This window comes from Amblyomma americanum, chromosome 7, assembly GCF_052857255.1.
Source record: "Amblyomma americanum isolate KBUSLIRL-KWMA chromosome 7, ASM5285725v1, whole genome shotgun sequence".
NCBI classification, from domain to species: Eukaryota; Metazoa; Arthropoda; class Arachnida; order Ixodida; family Ixodidae; genus Amblyomma; species Amblyomma americanum.
In genome coordinates, this window is record NC_135503.1 from 126,815,673 (window position 1) to 126,835,337 (window position 19,665).

Here is a 19,665-nt window from a genome sequence, read left to right on the forward strand (position 1 = left end):
GTACGACTGACTACCGTCTAATCAACTTCGCTCTTCTCCACCGCAAGATGCTGCTGTGAGTAAAAAGAAGCCACTGACTGTCGAGACAGTTTGGCATCCTCCATAAATGTCACCTGCAGCGACTGCGATGCTCTCAGTGCACTCGAGACATCCAGGTGCACTGCTGGCAACGTCCTCGAAACAAATCAAAGGTTCGCTTATGCCCTTCGTACCTGCGGAAAAGCATTGGCATCTCGTGGCATCATGTGTTTTGTAATCTGCCCTCGACAGGATGGACAAAGAGCGTGTTGACGGGCAGATTTCTGCAACTCTGCCGAGAGCAAGGAAGACGACGGATAAAAAGAAACACTAAGAAGGGTTTTGGAGACACCCGCAAGAAAGTCAGCCATGAAATGTATTCTCCTGTGGCATTTTGAGCATCCATAAGCAGTATGCGAACATAAAAGTTCATTTTTCTCAAATTCCGTTTTTTATGGATTCCTCAAATGCAATGTACTTTTTCTCTGAAACTATTCATCCGATTGCAGTGAAACTGTGCTCACATGTACTGCAAATAGAACTAAATATTCTAGCCTAAAAAAAATCACCGACGGTATGAATGATACTACTGAAAAAAATTGCACTGCAAGACACCCCCACCCCTGTGGCTCTGTGCCGGCACTGATTTTTTGGGGGGGCACAAACTCTAAAAAGGATATGACATCTCGTTAGTTCAGATACAACCTAGGTGCATTTAGAATAATACTGCCTGATATCATCACACTCCTCTTCGTACTTGCTGAGAAAAGGTACATTGAATAAGGTCATCTGAAATTTTTGGAGAGGGCCACAGGAAACGTAAGCCATCTAGACACAAAGTGTCTCCTGTTGTACCCAGGGGCATCTGTTATGAGCACGTGAAATTTGTTCGGAATATCTGCACCCGTTTCTAAATATTACGTTAGAACTAACATCTGCCATTTTCCTACCATACCTCCTTAATGTGGTGTTCGTAGTAACAAGATTTGACTGCAAAGTAAAGCTGCGGTCCTATTCCCCTCCCATAAACGATGGTACATTTTTCGGTTATGGTACAGATTAAAAAAAATAACTGCTACAGTAAAGAGTGTCTGGCTGTGGCAACGTACCTCCCACGGAATGATGATATGAATGTGATGAATGATAAGGCAAAGAGGCTTTCTTTGTACGTGGCATGTAGGCCCAACATATGTGGCATGTCATTTAAAAAAAATTTGGCAGTGGCTTAGCTCGGCTATGCCAGGACATACGTAGCAAAAGCCACAAGAAGCATAGCATAAAAGACATAGCATGGTTAGCCTTAGTTAATCTTGTTTGCAAGTCCTGGTTAGTCTGGTTGTCTAGCTATGTTGTCGCTGCTGCCGCTAGCAGTCAAGACATCGAATGTTAAACATGCCCGTCTCGCGGCGGCATATTCACAGTGTTTAGCCAGTTGTTCGGCGCGCTGTTCGTCTGTTTCCTGGGCAATTCATTTCCTCTTCATCTCGTTCCGATGTCGATTCCAGGCCTCCTCCTGCTTATCAGAATTGTCGCCGTCCATACTGCTGCCTCAACTGTGGTTGCGGCGCACGCAAGCTCTCCTTTTCAATCCCCCGACATGTTATCAGGCATGCGACGCAGCTGGCGAAGCAACCGGAGGCGAGCTCAACGACAAGGGACGCAGTGTGACATCATACCAAACGGTGTGCGGTGTGACGCCATGCGAGCGCGCGAAGCACAGTAACTGTCTCACATATCTCTGTGGACACCCGAAACGTGCTGTAAAGGAAGGGATAGGGGGGGGGGGGGGAAGAATAAAGAGAAAACTGAAAATTGAAAGCTGCATTTTGAGGAAAGGCGGGGCGCTGGGAACACCTATGGCTCCATGCTACTAGTGGCGCATGCGCATTAGTGAGCAGGGAGCGAGAAAGAGAGAGAAATATATCGCCACGGCGAAATCGCAAATTCGCAGCCAGTAAAGCTTTCGCTTTAAAATTGGCAGAGGCTTAGCTCGGCTATGCCAGGATACAGGTAGCGAGAGGTACGTATCCCTGGCTGAGCTTGTTGCGGTCACTGTATGTTTTGCAATGAGAGATATATATGCTCCATCTCGGCGGCTATGCGCTGTCTATTACGCTCGGCAGTCTGGCATCGCTGTTTGGCAAGCTGTTCCTCTCTCTGTTCGGGAGTCTTCGCTGCTCTCTTCGCCTTCTTGCGCTCATTCTCTCTTTGTTGAGCAGTCAAGTGCCAGGCGACAACCTCAGGATCCGAAGAGTTAATGTTCTCTTGTCTATACCGCCATTTTGCAGCGGCTGGACTCTCCTTCTCTGCACGCATGTCAAATGTTGTGATACAGACACCCATTACATCTCCTGTCGCGCTCTATCTGTCTTCTACTTTTCCTGTGTACGGCTTGTCGCTTGAGCAACGCCATCCCAAGAAATTACATCTCCGCCTTTTATACACAATGCTGCGCATGCGACGCACTGTTCGGGTGATAGAGCGGCGTGCGGAGAGGCGGCGACGAAGCGCGGCACACCTGTGGGGCCTCTGGATACCGTGTTATCAGCGCTTGCGCACAACTGCTCATCCGCGTGACATCACGCTCGGCTCGGACGGGGGAGCGGTCGCGCGGCCGCGGCAATGGTGAAGTACACACCGCACCTGCTGCTCCTCTCTGGTTGCCATGGTAACGGCGCATGCCCAGAACTGGCCTCTCCCGGCCACCACGAAATGCTCAACTGGTAGCCCAGTGTAGCTCTTGATACAAAAACACTCTTAGATCTAAAAACTGGAGGGAGTCATTTTGCACTAGTTCGAAGGTAAAATTCATGGAACTGGAGACGGCAAAAAACCGCTCCAGGATCGAGTCAGTAACAAGAGCAATGTTATCATCCCTTAGTTGTAAAAGGCCTAGGAAATCATCAACAAATCTAAAAACATAAGCCACACAATCATTGCTCACATTCAGGTTTAGCTTGCAGTCAAATTTTGCAAGAAAAATTTCGGACAAAACATGTGCTACACAAGAGCCGATGCAAATCTCTCATTTTTGAACGTAACATCTGTGCTGAAAACTAATAGTGGAATTAAGGTAAAAAATGAGTAATTCTAAAGAAGCCTCCACTGTAAGACCGTAACCGTTTTGAAAGGCCACACTACGGACATGTCAATGCTCTCACGGACAGCAACAAGAAGTGCATCGTGTAGCACTGAGTAGAACAGTTCCTCAATGTCCACGGAGAAGCCACTGTTGGCTCCACGCAAGTCTTGCCTGAGCACTTCAACCACTTGGTCCGCACAGCTCACTTCCACGAACAGAAGCCAACCACTCGTGCTTGTCGACCGATGTCTCCAAAGCAAGCTTTGGTTCCCGTTGACTCGCTGAATGGACGGAGGGACCGAAGCCTCCCCAAGGAAGGTGACAGGAACCGGACTTGCCTTTCTTTCTACCCATTTAGGTAGACTCAGGATGGCTCTCACCCAAAGGAAATCCCCTCCAATCCGCACAGTCTTCTGGAAGCTGGTATGCATCTTCAAGCCTGCGGCTCCGTATCCTCCATAATGGAAGGAAAGTGCTCTCAACAAGTCGTTCAAGAGTCGCACCTGTCTCCAACATTCTGTCTTCAGAATCTTCACGACTCTTTTCCAATGGCCGATTGTAGGGCCAATGCCCCGGAAGAGGGAAGAAATCTGAGGTGGGCAGAAGTTCTTCCTCAAGCAAAAGGCAAGGTATCTTGCTCTAAATGTAGTGGCAATGATGAAGCTGGAACATTGCACACACTGTTCCTCGAGTGGAAGAGCATAAAAGATCCCATTGTAGAAGAAATGAACTTGAGCAAAGTGGACCTTTGGGCCAGTTGGTAATTTATGATTTGCAGGTAGGCTTAGCGCGAAACAAACGAGGACAAGAGAGGGACACAAGATGAGCGCTAACTTGCAATTGAAAGAAACGGAAGCAGAATTACAAGCTCGAGGAACTGAATGTGCATGCCCAGCTATCCACTGATTAAGACGAGGGGGCTGGATTAAGACAATCCGAACCAAGATCATTTGGGGCCAAACGACAAGAAAAAAAATATCTGCATCTGTGCAAAACTAGAAATGGCACACTTCAATTCAGAAGACCTGGAGCGAATAGTTTATACAGAGAACGCCTTGATTCAAATTGTGGCACCTTACTTTGTCATCAAACTGGACCCCCTGCAGTTATGTCAGTCACCACCTTATGAACAGAAATGCTTCTGGATAATGTTTCTCCACTCCTACTCCCCAGCAAAGTTGCTGCCTGGCAGGTTTGCTATTTCTACCGTGCTAATATAAAAATAAAACTCCCCTACCCACCTACCCACCAAAGCGAAGACAAAAGCAGCCAATCCCGAGTGTAATAATTTAAATGAAATGAAACCTGAGGCCCAAAGCTCACCTGAGCAAGGCTGCTCTAGCAATGTGCAGTGCCTGTTAGTAAGCCTATATCTCAAAACTAATCAGTCCTGCAGACCTGCCCTCTAGTGCAACAGGAGAGAACTCTACTCCCACCCTTTATAGGCACCACTGGCAGCAAGTGTGCACAGTCAAGCGAGTGAAGAACCCCACAAATGACCACCTGACGCCATGCAAGGTGACACAGGCAAACTTGCAGCAAAGTGTGCGTGAGCACTCGGTAGCAGCATCAGGCACAAGAGAGTGAGGAAACAAGACAAGGAGGCCTGTCTACCCACCTTGAGGTAGACGCGCTTGAATTCGTGCAGGCAGTTCTCCGAGCAGAACTCTTTACGGACGTGGCCGACCGTGATGGCGTGCCGCAGGTCCTTTCTGTTGTCTTCGCACCAGGCGCAGCAGGGTTTCAGATGGCCCGGACGACTCCTTGACATCTCCTGGTCTGGGCACACACACACACACTGAGTGCTGCCAGTCAGCCAACAGAGCAATGGAATAACAAGCACTGTGCATCACTGAACACGCTTGCGCATCAAAAACACAGTGTGGAAATGCGGTGCAAGCAAGATCTCCGCAGATGATGGTGAGGTGATCCAATACACTTCACCACACAGCGGTAGGTGCAGAAAACTTGCCAATATGGTATGTGGGACGTAACGTACAAAAGCAGCACAAAAATTGGAGGGGACACTTAAGTTCTGCCTTAAGGTTAATGCCCGTATATGTGGCACTGGTCATTCTCGACTTTACATTCATAGATCACCAAGAGCCCTCGCACTACCCCAGCCCAATGGTCCAGCAGTTCAGTGGTGCGCCACTGTCACTGGTGGGACTTGTGCAACCCAGGTTGCTCTTCCTGGGCAACCTCTGCCACCTGCCACGGTGGTCAATTTGCTCACAATCATATGGGCAGGTTGTGATGATGCCACAAGGTCATGCGATCCAGATGGCACACCTAGCTTACTCTTCCAGGGGTTTTTCACTCACAATGCTGACGCCGGATTATCTGCAGAACGGGAGCTTTAATGCTGCCGCGTTAAAACGCCAAAGCAGGAGGCATAGTGCAGGGTTAATTTCGACCACCTAAGGTTTGTTACAAGAAGGCCCAAGTTGGCCTGCATCGATAACATATCATGTCATAATGACAAAGACACTGCCTTCACTAAAAAAACAGACCTTTTAAAAGCTGGAAAAGGTCAAGAAGTGGAATACAGGTACCACCACACAGTTTTTGCAAGCAAATTGTGGTACATCAAGACAGACTTTTGCATGCGTGTCCTTGAGGGTAGGCTACACCATCATTCACTTCAAAATGGTGACCACACAAAGTAATTCCAAGTCCTTTATAATCCCAATTTTCTCCGTAATAAATAGTCTTTTTGCTACCAGATAAAATCAGCAGAGCCAGAAACAGCCACAGAATCTATGTTTACTAAGAACATATCATTGGATGAAGCTGTTCTCAGTGTCCCTTTAATGTGCACAGGTATTCTTGCATTTCGCCTTCATGAGAAAGGCAACAGGACAGGTAAGTTTTCTCAAAGCACCTACCCCCGTGTACGTGCACCACAGCTGGATGTATGCCAAAGAACTACTTTGTAAGTGAATTCAAACAATATTTTTTTAATGCGCACTCTTTGAACACATATGACTATCAATGGATGCCCTTCTGTCCAGCATTGGCTGGAGGAAGAAAACAATAGAGTTGCAAGCTCCGCTTGCCCTGTCCAGACCTTTGTCATCCCTTACCTTGAATACTATACTATAGCTACCTCCTCACAACATTACGTGCAACCAAAATAAATATCCAACAATCTAGCTGGGATTTGGAAACCAAAATGGAACGGTTACAGGCCACATTATCATAAGGAGGCTGCAAAGCTTGTGTTATCAGGCACCCCTAGCACAATGTCCAGACAACTGCCAATGCGAGCTTTATAACCAGTGAAGGTATTAAGGGACTTTGGTCCAAACATCCCAAGTGGAATTCTGCCCATGCATCAAGCTCTGGACAGAAGGTCTGTGACCTGTAAAAGTACTGGGCTTAATAAAGTTTAAGTCCTGAGGTACCATGCAAGCAGCAAAATAGAATGCCCCCCTCTGCCTTCACACCTTAGACAGTACAGATATAGGAGAGCCACAAGACTGCATGTCAAAGCACACTCAATTTACACACTGATATTTGAGCTGATGGCAGTGCGACTTGCAAATGCACAGGTGTGCTTTTTTTTTTTACTGCGACACTGTGCCTGCTGGCATAAAGTATTAATATAGGTACACACTGGACTCCCGAAAGAAATCCAGTGGCATCGTGCGCTGTCATTGGTGCATGGCACATTCCGCAGATATGGGGGCAAAACACATGCCTGCAATTTCAAAGCACGCAGAGCAAGAAAGCAGCTGTGTGTGCCTTGCCACTAAACTACACAGTGCTCTGTGCCAGCCAGCTCTTCCATGACAACTCTGCTACAAAACAGGGGTGTGCAGTGGAAGTGTTATTCTGTCTACTCCCTTTTTGACAACTCTCCCCTCCCCCGTGTCCCGCACCATTGTCACGCTAAAGGTAAAAGGAGTAAGCATTTACCCTTGTCTTCTCTTTAAACGTCACCTCCTCCTCCTCTTCCTTCCGGCGAATCTCACACTTCGGCCTGCGCAGAGAAGAAAAGCAGAGAGCGAGCTTCTGCTATTACAAAGTGGTGACAGGTCGGGCGTACTTTCGAAGTGCTATGTCTCAACGCGAAGGCGCGCACAGCCAAGACTCGGGCGGACGCCCCGTCACTCGGTGGGCGTAGCACAATTAGAGGAGCTCGAATGCCAGCTGACACGACGAGCACCCATCGATCCGGCTGAAAAAGAGGCGCCGGAACCGAGGCGCGCCGCAACGTGAGCGGGACAAGGCCAAGGGAGCACGCGGACGCCGAGAGAAGGTGAGAACGCTGTCAAAAGTCGATCACTCGCGGGACAGCGGGCGCCCGCTCGCGCAGTAGCAACAGCGACGACAGACAGCGGCTACGTAGTCTTTGGAAGGCGCGACATCGCTCATTTCGAGCATCACGGAACGGACTGTACCGGGCATAAACAAACGGAAGGGCCTGGATGGTGGAGCCCTTAAGGCGGGGCGAAGAGAGAGGGAGAGTGCCGCGGCGGCGCGCGTTTTCGCCGGACGCGCAGGGCTCCCGCTCGGCGGTCGCCCACGCGACTGATGGATACGGGTATTCCCTTGCTGGACACGCCGGACAGCTCCGAACGGATTGAAAAACGAATCCTAATTATTATCGGGGTGCTTGCCGAGCAATGAGGGGACGCGAGTCGTGAATCAGGTGCGCGCGGTGAGATGCGAAGCGTCCAAGACTTTCGAACGCCCGTCGGCCACTGGATTGGAACGATGGACGATGAGACGCGGCACTTCGGCGCCGGTCGCCGAGCTGGGCCTCCACAGTGGCACTTTCGGGAATAAAACGCGTTCCGTAACCGTCGCTCGCCCATCCGCTCGACGCATAATGATGACTCGTCCCCAAAATATTACAAATCACTTACCACAACACCGAGGCGCATCAGTACAGAACGAGCTGCACAAGCTCCCGTGCTGGCATTAAACGCATAATTAACCTGGGAAGCAGACACATTGACTACTCATCAAAAAAGTACAAAAATAAAAAAAAATTCAACTATTTTTGCTATTTTGTTCCAGTATTTTTGAAAATGAATAGTTAATAATGGTTGTTAACTTTACAAAAACTACTTTTAAATCGTCGCGAACGAAGACCACCTATGCCGAGAGTAGTGTCCAGTCAGTGGCAAACATGGCGTACAGGCAGCCGTCTGCAATCCGTGTGGACACCGAACTCACGCCCGAAGAAAAACGCATAATTCAAGAACGAGGCAAACTTAGGGCTCAGCTGAAGCAGAAGTATGTCCGCCAAATTACAGACCCTCACAAGCAAGCCGCGGGTGGCGTTCTGGTGAGTTTCCGTCCCCGAGTGAGCCAAGGTCGACTCGGTGCATGGGCCGGAACTCAATTGCACTTTGCCGGAATATTTCGGCATTTTCGCGATCAGGCCAACGCCGTTGTCGCGTCAGCCACAATATTTACTGGCAGTTCCTTTGCATCTCACACGCGCGTGGACATGGCTTTTTCCTATGACAAAAGCAACCTTTGTTCCATGAAGCAGTCGCGGTTACTTGTAATAATTAGGCGCCCTACGGTGTTGCTGTAGCGCTGATTAAAATGCAATAATGTCCGTGATGGCACATGACATAACGCAGACAGCAGCTCAACAAGTGTAAATGATAGCGTTGCCATTCGTGCCCACCTATCAGTCCAGGCCACCCAAGTTTCGGTTGCAGGGGTTACATTGTCGATTATTCTGCCAGCGTCTGTTCTGCCACAGCGGGGGTGGTGGTGGTAAAACTTTATTGGATGCACTGGGGCGGGTTTTAAAGGACAGTGGAGGGTTCCACCGCTCTCTTGGCTTAGAGTTCCTGTATATGCTCCCGCAGCTCAGAGCATATACACGAACACTACCTTGCCTGGGTGGTAGTCCTCATTCTGGGACATCATTGGCGGTAGCCGCTGCCCGCGCTCTTTGAACCAGAGCCCTCTGGGACTCCAGGCCCAAGCAGCCGGACAAGGTCGCCTCCCAGCCCTCTCGTAGGCTGATCTGGCAGGGCCATACCATATGATATGCGCCTGCCCACATCTCACAAAATTTACACTACCCCGAAAAAGTTCGGTCTATGTGTTTTAGAATCGCAGGGCTTAGAAACGGCCCCATTTGCAGCCTTCTGAGGTGTCGTTCCTCAGTTCTATCCAGGCCCTTGGCGGGCTCTGGGAACGTCTGCCTACTCAGGCGCAGATATGTTATTTTCTTCGTGAAATCACCTCGATTTTGGTACAGAAAGCAAAGTGACACTTTGCCATAAAAACTTTGGTATTTTTACAGCCGTCTGCCGACTAGTATGCATTACTGGAGAGCAAAGCAGGCATGCTGCGACTAGAATGAGTGTAGTCGGTCTAGTCGGTGACGCCGCAGTGCGATTTTCAGTCAGTGCTCTCACATGCAACGTGTATCCAACGAATTCGGTCGGAGGGACAGGCACGGTTGCTTGATGTTTTCATAAGCAACCTATGATTAAACGCAACAAATGGTGCACGAAATGTGTTGATGATGTTATGAACACCGTATTTTTAGATGCAAGGCAATATTTCATATGTTTTGATTAGAATAAACAGTTTTGCTTCCACCGCGGCAGCACTCCCACGTGACCGCACGTCGCACGCCGTCTCGGCGCTCTCCAATGGTAAATCACAGAGCGAATGCACCGACGCTGCGACTGAATGCCAACCGGACGGAACACGATCGCAGACCGACAGAATTCGCAGTGTCGCATGCGAAAATCACATCTTTCACGGAAGTGCACTCGTTAGGTATGTTACACCAGAGGACGGGACGCAGAAGTGTAGAAGGGTCCCTTAACACTTTTTTTCAGCATAGTTAGTGATGGAACTAACTAGCCTTGGTCCGTGCTCTCTCGTTTGTGTTGTATTGTAAATAGGACTTGAGAAGACAGCAGACGCAGCACTCGAGCTCATTTAAGACATTCTGTATTCTTTATATTCCTTCGTTACTCATCTCAAGTGCATGCGAGCATCGCACCTACAATGCTTCTTCGCCTTAGTCACTACAATTTGCTGTTTTTTTCTAAGGTTTACTACTGGACAAACCAGTATGGTGTAAACTATGATCAAGGACAAAGGTGAGGTGTTTCAATAATGGCCATGTACTGCGTAGCTTCAGTGCACATCAAGGAACCCGAAGTGGCCTAAATGAATTTAGAGCCCTCCACTACACAGCGTCCGTCATAGCCTACACAACTGAACTGAAAAAGAAAGGACACTACCTTTGCACAAACTAGCAGCTGGTTCTTTATTCACAAGGAGGTACTCTTGTTGCTGTTGAGCAACTTCGGAGAGAAACAAACAGAAGTGAAGTTCTTAGCATAACAATAACAACAGTGGTGCAGATGCAGGAAAGACTGATGCTACCCTCCGAAGCAAAATGATGTGTCCATCAACTTCATTCACCAAATCCGAGTTTTTACTTAGTCATAGCGCAGGCAGGCAAGCTTTTTTTCCAGCAACAGCACTGATAGTTTAGTTATGCAGGTTTTACTTATTCATTTCGCTGGACTCCAGAGTCTCATGGATGTGCCGGCCCATCTGTCTGTGCTGTAGCATTTAACAGCTTTCTAGCTTTGGATAGCAACTGCCATGGACGCTTGATGCAAAGCGCAAAGTGAGGTGCAACTGCAATCACAACAGTGGATGCCTAGATTCCCTGTGATCTGCTCCATCGTGCTCATTTAGTTGGACACATTTTAATGTGATAGCATTTAGACTGCCATCTCACAAAAAATTTCTGGCTTCTCTGTCACAAAATTCCCTGATTTGTCAAGAGGTCATGTGACCTTTTGATGTCACAACCTTCCTTGATGGGCCATTTGATTGGTAGAGAGAGGTCACATGACTTTGTGATGTCGTCGCAGCCTGCCCACCAAAGTGCCCACCATGGCAAGTGGCAACCTTGCCACCAGATTGTGAGTAACCTGCCCACCGTGGCAGGTGGACCCCCAAAATTTTGCAAGTTGGCTCACCCCAGAAATGGGTTTATGTGGATGGGTGGGTTAGATTAGTATAATCCCATATGCTAAGCAACTGGAAGGCCCTGGAACATTCTAGACCGTGATGACTCATGCACACTATACAAATTAAGGCAATGGAACTGGTTCCAACTGGTGTTTTGGCGGGAAAACCACGAGAGCGTTAGACACCATAGCAGGCAACCTAAATGCTTTTCTTTTTCTTTAAGAATGTGATTAAGAAGACCCCCAAGTTTTTATTTCCACAATACCATGGTACATCGTATGCCACTCCTATCACCACCAGCACAAAGCACTGCAGATGTTGCATTCTGCAACTTTCAGTTGTCTTGCAGGGATCATTTTCCCACTCAATTGGACCCTGTGGACAGTAAACTTGCAAAGGATCAAATGTTCATGAAGTTTTTGAGGTGTGTTGATCATGTTATGGCTTCATCAAGCAATGACTATTCAGGTTATACTGCCAACATCCTCTCTGCAGTCAATGACTGCCTGAATCCTTTGCTATTTGGCACAAGTTCCATCAAATGGGCTGATGAGGTTCTGGACATAGGACAGGTCTGCTAGAAATTCAAGCCCAGAAGCAACAAACTTGTCTTCCCTTTTGACACAGCCGACTGTATTTTTTTAGAAGGGGTGTCGTAAAAAAACTTGTGGTTGTGGCATTTGGCTACTGATACGAAGGTCACGGAACTGAGCAGATGCCCATGTGCTGTGTGATGTCAATGCGGATTGAAGAACCTCAGACAGTCGAATTTAATTCCTCCACTAAAGCCTGTCTCGTACCTCCCGCACTGCTTCAGAGCATCAGACCTCACATGCCAACACATTTTAGGAGCACTTTACTTGATTATGTCAATGTAGAGTGGAGTAAAGTTTCACAGTACTCAAGCTCAATAGTTTGGGTGCCTGGCTCAGCAGCTCCAGGCACCTGTAAAAGGCTTCTGATGGCGGTTACTGAAAGCATACTGAGGGAAGTGACTGAAAAATGTGAAAGTGCTCCTGCTGTATATAACGAATGTCAGAAAGAGATTATAGTGGTGCTATGTGCGCACAAGTTCTTTCACAGCTTGTAAAAGATATTGACTACAGCCAGTGTGCGTGTGGCACTTTCTGCCCCAGAAAGGCTATCGTGGCTTTTATCACCATCTTCAGGGTAACTGCATCTACTGCAGGGCAAAAGCTTCCCCCTCTATCTCTCTATTTAACGCTGGTTCGAACCCGGCTGCGGCGTGCTTGTTTCGATGGAGGCGAAACACAAAGGCGCCCATGTGCTGTGCGATGTCGGTGCGCGTTAAAGTTCTCCAGGTGGTTGAAATTATTCTCCCACCTCCCACAGTTCAAGTGCCTACCAGATGTGAGACAATTACTGTGCCATTTCCTTTCCTCAAGAACCAATTTTCAACCTTTTAATTGTCAAATGAATTCCCAAAAAATGTAGCAAAATTGCCAAATTTTTGTTAGTCATAATTTTGTCAGTATAATTCTGAATCTGAAAATATATTATTTCTTTGGTATCTGATTAGCATTAACATAAAAAAATTAAAAAAGAAAAAGATGTTCTTGAGAACGGCTTTTCCTCGGTGCATCCATAGTAATAGGTTACAACACACAGAAATGCACCGCATTTATTTGATCCGATGCACTGTAACACACTGCAAAGTGCATATTTGATGCTTCATCCTAACACAAGCAAGGTTTCATCATCATCACCCTGCATGACTATGCCCACTGTAGGGCAAAGGCCTCTTCCATGTCTCTCCAATTAACTCTGTCCTCTGCCAGGTGCGCCCACCGTACGCCCGCAAAGTTCTTAATCTCATCCGCCCACCTAACTTTCTGCCTTCTCTTGGAATTCACTCCGTTACCCTTAAGGACCAACGGTTATCTTGCTTTCGTATTACATGCCCTGACCAAGTCCATTTCTTCCTTTTGATTTCGACTACAGATGTCATTAACCAGCGTTTTTGCCCTGACCCACTCTGCCCTCTTCTTAACGTTACACCTGTCATTTTTCTTTCCATAGCTCACCGCGTTGTCGTTAACTTGAGCTGAACCCTTTTCTTTAGCCTCCATGTTTCATCATTAGTAGTTAAACTGCACCACCCAGTGTGTCGCCATCATCGTCGTTGCTCTCGTTGTCATCTAAAGCAGTCTCCAGCCCACAAATGAAGCGAGTCACCTTTTGAAACAAGTCTAGTTCATCTGTAATGCTGTTGTCAGAAGTGCTCCTAGAAGTAGCTCTTTTTCTCAGGACATCACCACCACCAGCATGTGTGACGCCATTATGAAATGACTGTTGTCAGGCTTAAAACATGTGCTAAAAGCGCCAAACATGTTTTTCGTGGACAACTACAGCCCTCTAGGTTTGAAAGTTGCAAGTTACACAATTGGTGGCCATAACTCTTCTTTGGCGGTGGGAGCAACGCAACATTGGGCTGGACAAGTGTGACTCGTCATTGGTGATATTGGTGCTATACCTCTGACAACCAAATACAGCTCAGGGGTTAACAGTAAAGGGTTAATCCTCTTCTGTGCAAAATGCAGGCACCTTATCCCCGCAAACTACCTAATCTCATCCGCCCACCCGACTCACTGCCAGCCCCCGGTACGCTTGCCTTCTCTTGGAATCTATTCCATTACGTACCCTGCACTGCAGGTAAATAGGTTTCAGACTGCACTGCGCATGACTTACCTTTGTCCTATGGAAAGGCATACTCGGGACTAAAGGAGCACCATGCAGCAGATCACAGAGTACCCAGGCATCCGCTGCTGTGGTCGCAGGATGCCATCCAAAGCTGGATGGCAACTGCATTCTGCACAAGAGCTGTGATAGGATCACATGTTAGATTCTGGAGGCCAGTGAAATCAACAAAAAGAAAGGTCAGCCGAAACGCTTAAGACTGCTTACGTGTGAGAAGGCGTAAGCCCGCCCGCGCACTTTGTTAACAAACGCAGTCGCCGCGCGCTGCAGCGTGATGTAACCCAATGCCACGCAGCTAGCAATTCTACCTCTGCATTGTTCAATGTAGCCACCGCCACATCCATCCTGATGTGCACACTTACTTCATGAAGGCAGTCGCCGCCTTACCGCATCATGCGCTCCGCCTTAAGGGTATGACGCGGTAGTGTAATGGGTTAATGCCCATATATGCAGAATTGGTCTCTCTCTACTTAACATTCATAGATCCCTGCGACTTCTCATACCCCTCCTGGCGTAGTGGTGTAGCCGTTAAGCGGTGCGCCTCTGCCCTTGGATGGCAGGTGCTGCCACCGGTAGAATTTGTGCAATCCAGGTTGCTCTCCCCGAGCAACCTCACACGGCCAATCATTAATTTAACCCCCACCTGCCAGGTTGCATGAGGAGGCCTTCTTTTATGAGTACCTTCGAGTGTTATGACACACACAGGTGGGTTTTCGCTCCATGGGACAAGTAAGGCTTATGCCATAAAAAAATATTATGCATGACTATACCATGAGAGCTACTATTGGAGAAAAGAGCTTGCCTTCCTGTCTGATGATGAAGCAAGAGCCCTCCCCCCCCTTCCCCCCCCCCCCCCCAACTTCGTGAATGAGGCCAATGTGCTTGTCATCTTGCTGAGAAGGTGGGAATAGTATTGGTTTTTTCCTGTTTGCGCAGAGCTGTTGTTTTTGGCGCGGCAGTGGCTGACTGGTTCTGGTGCTCGGCGGCCGGCCCAAAAGACGCGGGTTCGATCCCGGCCGCGGCGGTCGAATTCGATGGAGGCGAAATTCTAGAGGCCCGTGTGTTGTGCGATGTCAGTGCACGTAAAAGAGCCCCAGGTGGTCGAAATTTCCGGAGCCCTTCGCTACGGCGTCCCTCATAGCCTGAGTCGCTTTGGGACGTTAAACCCCCCTAGACCAAACCAAACCTGTTTTTTTTTTTTGTTATGTTACCAATTTTGTTCTTTCTTCCTGCTCCCGCACACGTTGACAGCTATAATAGTGTGTCTGCACGCAAATAAAAAGGACCAGCTGTTAGTCTGCAGTAGTCATGTCGTCCTTTCTTATGTTTAACCTTTTTTCTTAGTTGCATTTGGCCACACGTTGTGCTCTCCCAACATGCCAGTCTGTCCTGCCATAGATAGTTCCCATTCAAAGTGATTATAATGAGTGCAGTTGTTGTTTCTGGTCAAGTTATTGTTTGCTTCATCAGCCTTCCAGCTGGTGCAGTTCTTTGTGCACCAGGTCATTCACTGGTGCACTTCTCCCTCTCACACTCACCAACTTCTTTATGACATATTGAATTGGACGGAGAAAGTTGAGGTAACTGCAGCCAAAATTGTTGCTACCTGTTGGTAAGGTGTTGCTTGGGGTTTCATTGCATGGAGCCAAGCACGACAGCTACCAACAAGGATGAACGATGGCTTTCCATTTTATTTGCACTTGTCGGAGGCTCCATTTTTCTGTATAAACAGCGTTGTTGACAAATGAGTTGTTCCACTGACCAAGGGTAAAACTGCTCTCACATTTTTCGAGAATGCTGTGCCAGAGCTGCGAAAGAAGGCCCTGGCTTCTCTTTGGGGTCTTCTGCCTGGCACATTTGCTCATTGCAGAATGGCTGTGCCACTTGTTCCTTTCAACAGTTGTTTTCAGATCTGTGAAGTGCAAAGAAAAGTGCTGAACAGCATAAGCAGATGTGTCAGCAAAGAGCTTGAAATGTTTCAACAAGTGTGCAGAACATAGTGACCATGTTTTGTGGGCAACACCTTTTGTTCTTATCTTTAAAACAGACTAAATTTCTGGTTGTTTTGGGTTCCCACACTCAAGTATTTCATCGATGACAGTGCCGACTAAAGGAACCCGCAACCGACTGCAACGTGTTGTGATTGTGATGTTATGGTTGAAAAGAAAAGATCTCCTATCGTGTCGCCAGAACAGCACATTATAATACCTTTGAAACAAGAATTTTTTTTTTACTTCACATTTCTTATTAATGGCGATTTTTCATTTAACAGTGTTCAGTATGTCATTTACGCTTTCTTCACTGTGTCTTTCATTGTCATACTTGGCGACAACTTTTTTTGGCAGTGAAGAGAAAGCTCTAGAGGATGGTTGGAGCATTGGAAGACAGCCATCTGTCACAGTTCTCGATGCGTAGTTGCTTCGTTCCATCACTGGTGTAGCTAGCACCGTAATCAAAAAAAACGTTTTTGCTATGACATTTGAATTGTGCAGTTATGCTGGAAATATTCCTTAAATAACAAATATTACCAATATGCTGTATTTGTAGAGGAAACTACTGCAACCAAAGGTCTATACTCTGCTGCGTGTTTCAGCTCTAACTTTAGCTGCATTGCCAGGACAAGTTGTCGCGAAGTATAATAAAAAGTATAGGTTGAAAAATGCTGCTTTTGCATTGCCACAGTGTTTTAAATTTGTCAGCCACAGCTGTAGCATTGCTGCTTTCATGATGATGAGGTAGTATTGTTATTGAAAAGTTGTTCTGCATTACACATCCACACACGTAGTGTGCATGATCATGATTTACTGCAACAGCAAGTGCTCACTGCTCACTGGACTTGCATAAGGGGTGGTCTGTGCACATGGAATGAGCTGATGGCGGTGCATTTGCTGTACTATAACCGTTGAGAATAAGTACACGCCATTAATGCTAGGCAATGTTCACTTGGGGCCCGTTTATAGCTCAGGGGGGTGTAAAATCAAGCACATCTGGAAAGTAACGCAGCAAGTAGCAGCATGTTTTTTGAAAAAAAATTTGAAAGTTGGTTTTTGGGGAAAAGAATTGGCCACGCAGTATTTGTCTCACATCTCGGCGGACATTTGAACTGCACCAAAAGGGAAGGGATAGAGGAGAGGAAAAAGGAAGAAAGAGGTGCCGTAGTGGAGGGCTCGGAAATAATTGCTATGGTTCAAATTAGAATCTGGAAAACATGAGGCTCTTTAAGTGGCCTGGAGGAGCCACTGGTGCCTAGAAAGGCACATTGTTGTGTTTGACCTTCACGGAACTGGGGTGTTGAGCTGCTAGTGGTTTGTCTACAGTCATGCTTGGGTTGAAATTCTGATGACTGGACTACTGCAGTCATGCACTTGAGCACCCAGTAAATTAGGAAACAGCTTTTATTCTTTGTGAACAGGAAGTTTGCTTTAGTCCTTTTTGTTTTGTTTTTAAGGCACTCCTTACTTTTACGCTTCACTAAAAACAAAGGTGTGCTTGTGTTTTCCTTGGTGCTGATAGTGTTTGTCCATCAGTCTGTTTTGTTGCCTATGGAAAGAGCCATGTGTAGCTGGCATTATTTTCTCTGCATTCAACACATGCAGCGGAGAGTGTCTCAGCAGTGTGGTTAGCTCACCTCTGCTGAAAGATCTTGTTGTGTGGCTACTTTACCTGCTGCGTCGGAGGTTGTAGACTTACAACAAACGTTGCTTTTTTTTTTCTTCCGCCAGTTTGATCCCCAAATGGTGCGGTTCCATGCGGCTCGTGCCAACAGCCAGATATATGAGCACTTCCGGCCGACCGTCAAGGGAGGATGGCAGTGGTTCGCTTTAACCTTTCTGCCAATGATAGTCCTTGGCTACGTTGTTCACAATGACAGGGTACGCTACATTTTTGTGCGGGGCTGGGTTGGCAGCAGCAAATGGCTGCCGTGTACTGCACTGTTATGCTCTGGTCCTTCTTGCATCGTCTGCAGCTTGTTTAGTTTTGCATTTCCTTTTTTTTCCCTTTTTTTTTACGCAGGCATTTTGCTGTGTTCACTCAATGCTTGTATGAGACCTCTACGCTTGCTAAGAGCAGTGTGGGTATGGGCGGTCCGGTATTTATTTGATTACACCTCTTTTTAACTGCAAATGTTGGCATGGCACCAGAGCTGGGGCTAGGCAGGATGCCTGAATGTAAGCAAGGTTATGTGATACATCCAAGGAGAGTACTGGTGCAAAATGTATATTAGAAACAGATACTGGCTTTTGTATTTTGGATGCGAGACATATGTGGAAATTCCCACTTTGCTGCAAAGAAAATATTTAACATGAAAAATAACTCTGAAGTGTTCACGTAACATACACTATTTTATGAAAAAGTTACTGGGCCAATACCCAAACACTTCCTACAAGCAAAATGCAACACCGGCCCTGTTTGTGAATGTTAGAGCCATGCTCTGCACCTGGAAACCACGGTAAGATGCCGGCGTGCTGCAGGATTATTTCGCTCCACTTTTTCATGTCGCAGCCCGATGGGACATGGTCAATGTGGTGCCCGACCACATGCCAACGACTGAAGGAATGATTCTAGGGGTTTGCCAGCCACACTACTCAATAGACATGTGGACCATAACCATGGTGCTAGACACGATGCTGATGTTTATTGTATTAGATGCCCTGCCAGAGGACATTTGAAGGCGGAAGCTTTTCTTGGCTCATGAGTGGCGTGGACGGAAGTTGTTGACGGAAGCACGAACTGTCAGTCAACAGTTGATAAGCAGCATATATGCAGTGTAACATAAAAATTAAAATAACAAAAACATCCATTCTTAACAACCGTATTTGCATCACCGGAAAGAAATCGGTGAAAAAATAAAGGAATTAAAAGTTTGAGAGACAAACATTGCTGTCATTCATCAGCCCTCTAGCAGCACATAAAGCAAAAAATAAATAAAACATGAAAAAGGGAGGGAGAAAGAAAGGATCAGCTTTCATATTTCCCCTCTTAAGCAGACTTAAGTGCAATCCTGTAATTTTTTTTCTTTTTTCTATAAAGAAGCAGTGCTTTTGATGCAGGCATGGCACAGGCTACTTGTATTCCGTCGTAATGTAGCAGTTTGTAGTGGGGTCAGCCTTTTGGTGTAGCAATCGCATCACATTATATTGTTACTGCTTCTGAAATATTGAAAATGCTTTTGACATGCACTGCATGTGTGTAAGAGTGATGTCTTGCTTTGCATGTTTTCTCCCCTCTTCTTTCCACACTGTAGAAGGCGTTTGAGAGGAAGTGCAGAACGGGTGAGATTCCATACAAGGACAGGATGTTCAAGATGGTCTGATGTGCCGGAGGTCAGCGCAGTAAGCAAAGCTCACAGTGGAGAGCAGTGGTAGTGTAATAAAGCAGTCGTTTGGTTGCCTGGGGCTTTTTTTTTTTTGTTTTCTGCTGCTGATTTCACACAAGCTTTGTCTTCTGGTTGCATACAGTAAGTGAAGCTAGCTAGCAACCTTTGTAACATATGAAATTTTTGAAAATTAGAGAGCAACATTTTGAACAAAGTATTCTGGTGATGAAGGCATTATATCCTCCAAGTGCAAATAGCGACCAAAGCGGTAATGCGAATTCAATAGTTTCGTGATAGGTTCAGTACAAACACGCTTAACACTGACCAATCCTGCTTACCGAACCAACGTAGCAGCAAAAGTGATAAACGGTCGCAGAAAAATGAGACTGTTTCTTGGCTGTAGCTGTGTAAATGGAACCCTAATTGCTGGCACTTCTCTCATGGGGACAGAAAATGAAAGATCGGCACAGTTGTGCTGTTATGACTCATGCCAACTCCACAATCTGGTACTTTGCCGAGGTGAACTGTTTGGCTAAAGATTTGGGAG

The 19,665-nt window shown here is 46.9% G+C and overlaps 2 protein-coding genes across 4 annotated transcripts in view; one reads left to right on the forward strand and one right to left on the reverse strand.

Annotated features, from left to right (window-relative positions):
• Positions 1-8,050, reverse strand: part of Scm (Polycomb protein Scm) — a 94,881-nt gene extending 86,831 nt beyond the window's left edge. For 2 of the 3 annotated variants that reach the window (XM_077632927.1, XM_077632925.1), the window contains exons 1-3: positions 7,975-8,050; positions 7,022-7,085; positions 4,719-4,879 (exon numbers count right to left, since the gene is read on the reverse strand). In XM_077632927.1, the coding sequence (XP_077489053.1) occupies positions 4,719-4,871 (153 nt within the window). In that variant the 5' untranslated portion in view covers positions 4,872-4,879; positions 7,022-7,085; positions 7,975-8,050. Of the gene's footprint in view, positions 1-4,718; positions 4,880-7,021; positions 7,086-7,151; positions 7,265-7,974 lie in introns of those variants that run through there. The other variant, XM_077632926.1, reaches the window with a different exon arrangement.
• Positions 8,051-8,212: 162 nt separating this feature from the next.
• ND-B15 (NADH dehydrogenase (ubiquinone) B15 subunit) lies at positions 8,213-19,191 on the forward strand. The gene is made up of 3 exons (XM_077632931.1): positions 8,213-8,399; positions 17,524-17,673; positions 19,047-19,191. The coding sequence occupies exons 1-3, from the start codon at positions 8,241-8,243 to the stop codon at positions 19,113-19,115; spliced, it is 378 nt and encodes a 125-aa protein (XP_077489057.1). The 5' UTR covers positions 8,213-8,240; the 3' UTR covers positions 19,116-19,191.
• The last annotated feature ends 474 nt before the right edge of the window (positions 19,192-19,665 follow it).

Coding starts and splice junctions, on each gene's coding strand:
- ND-B15 (XM_077632931.1), top strand. CDS start 8,241: ATGGCGTACAGGCAGCCGTCTGCAATCCGTGTGGACACCGAACTCACG. Junction 8,400..17,523: donor AAGCCGCGGGTGGCGTTCTG/GTGAGTTTCCGT, acceptor TTCTTCCGCCAG/TTTGATCCCCAAATGGTGCG. Junction 17,674..19,046: donor ACGTTGTTCACAATGACAGG/GTACGCTACATT, acceptor TCCACACTGTAG/AAGGCGTTTGAGAGGAAGTG.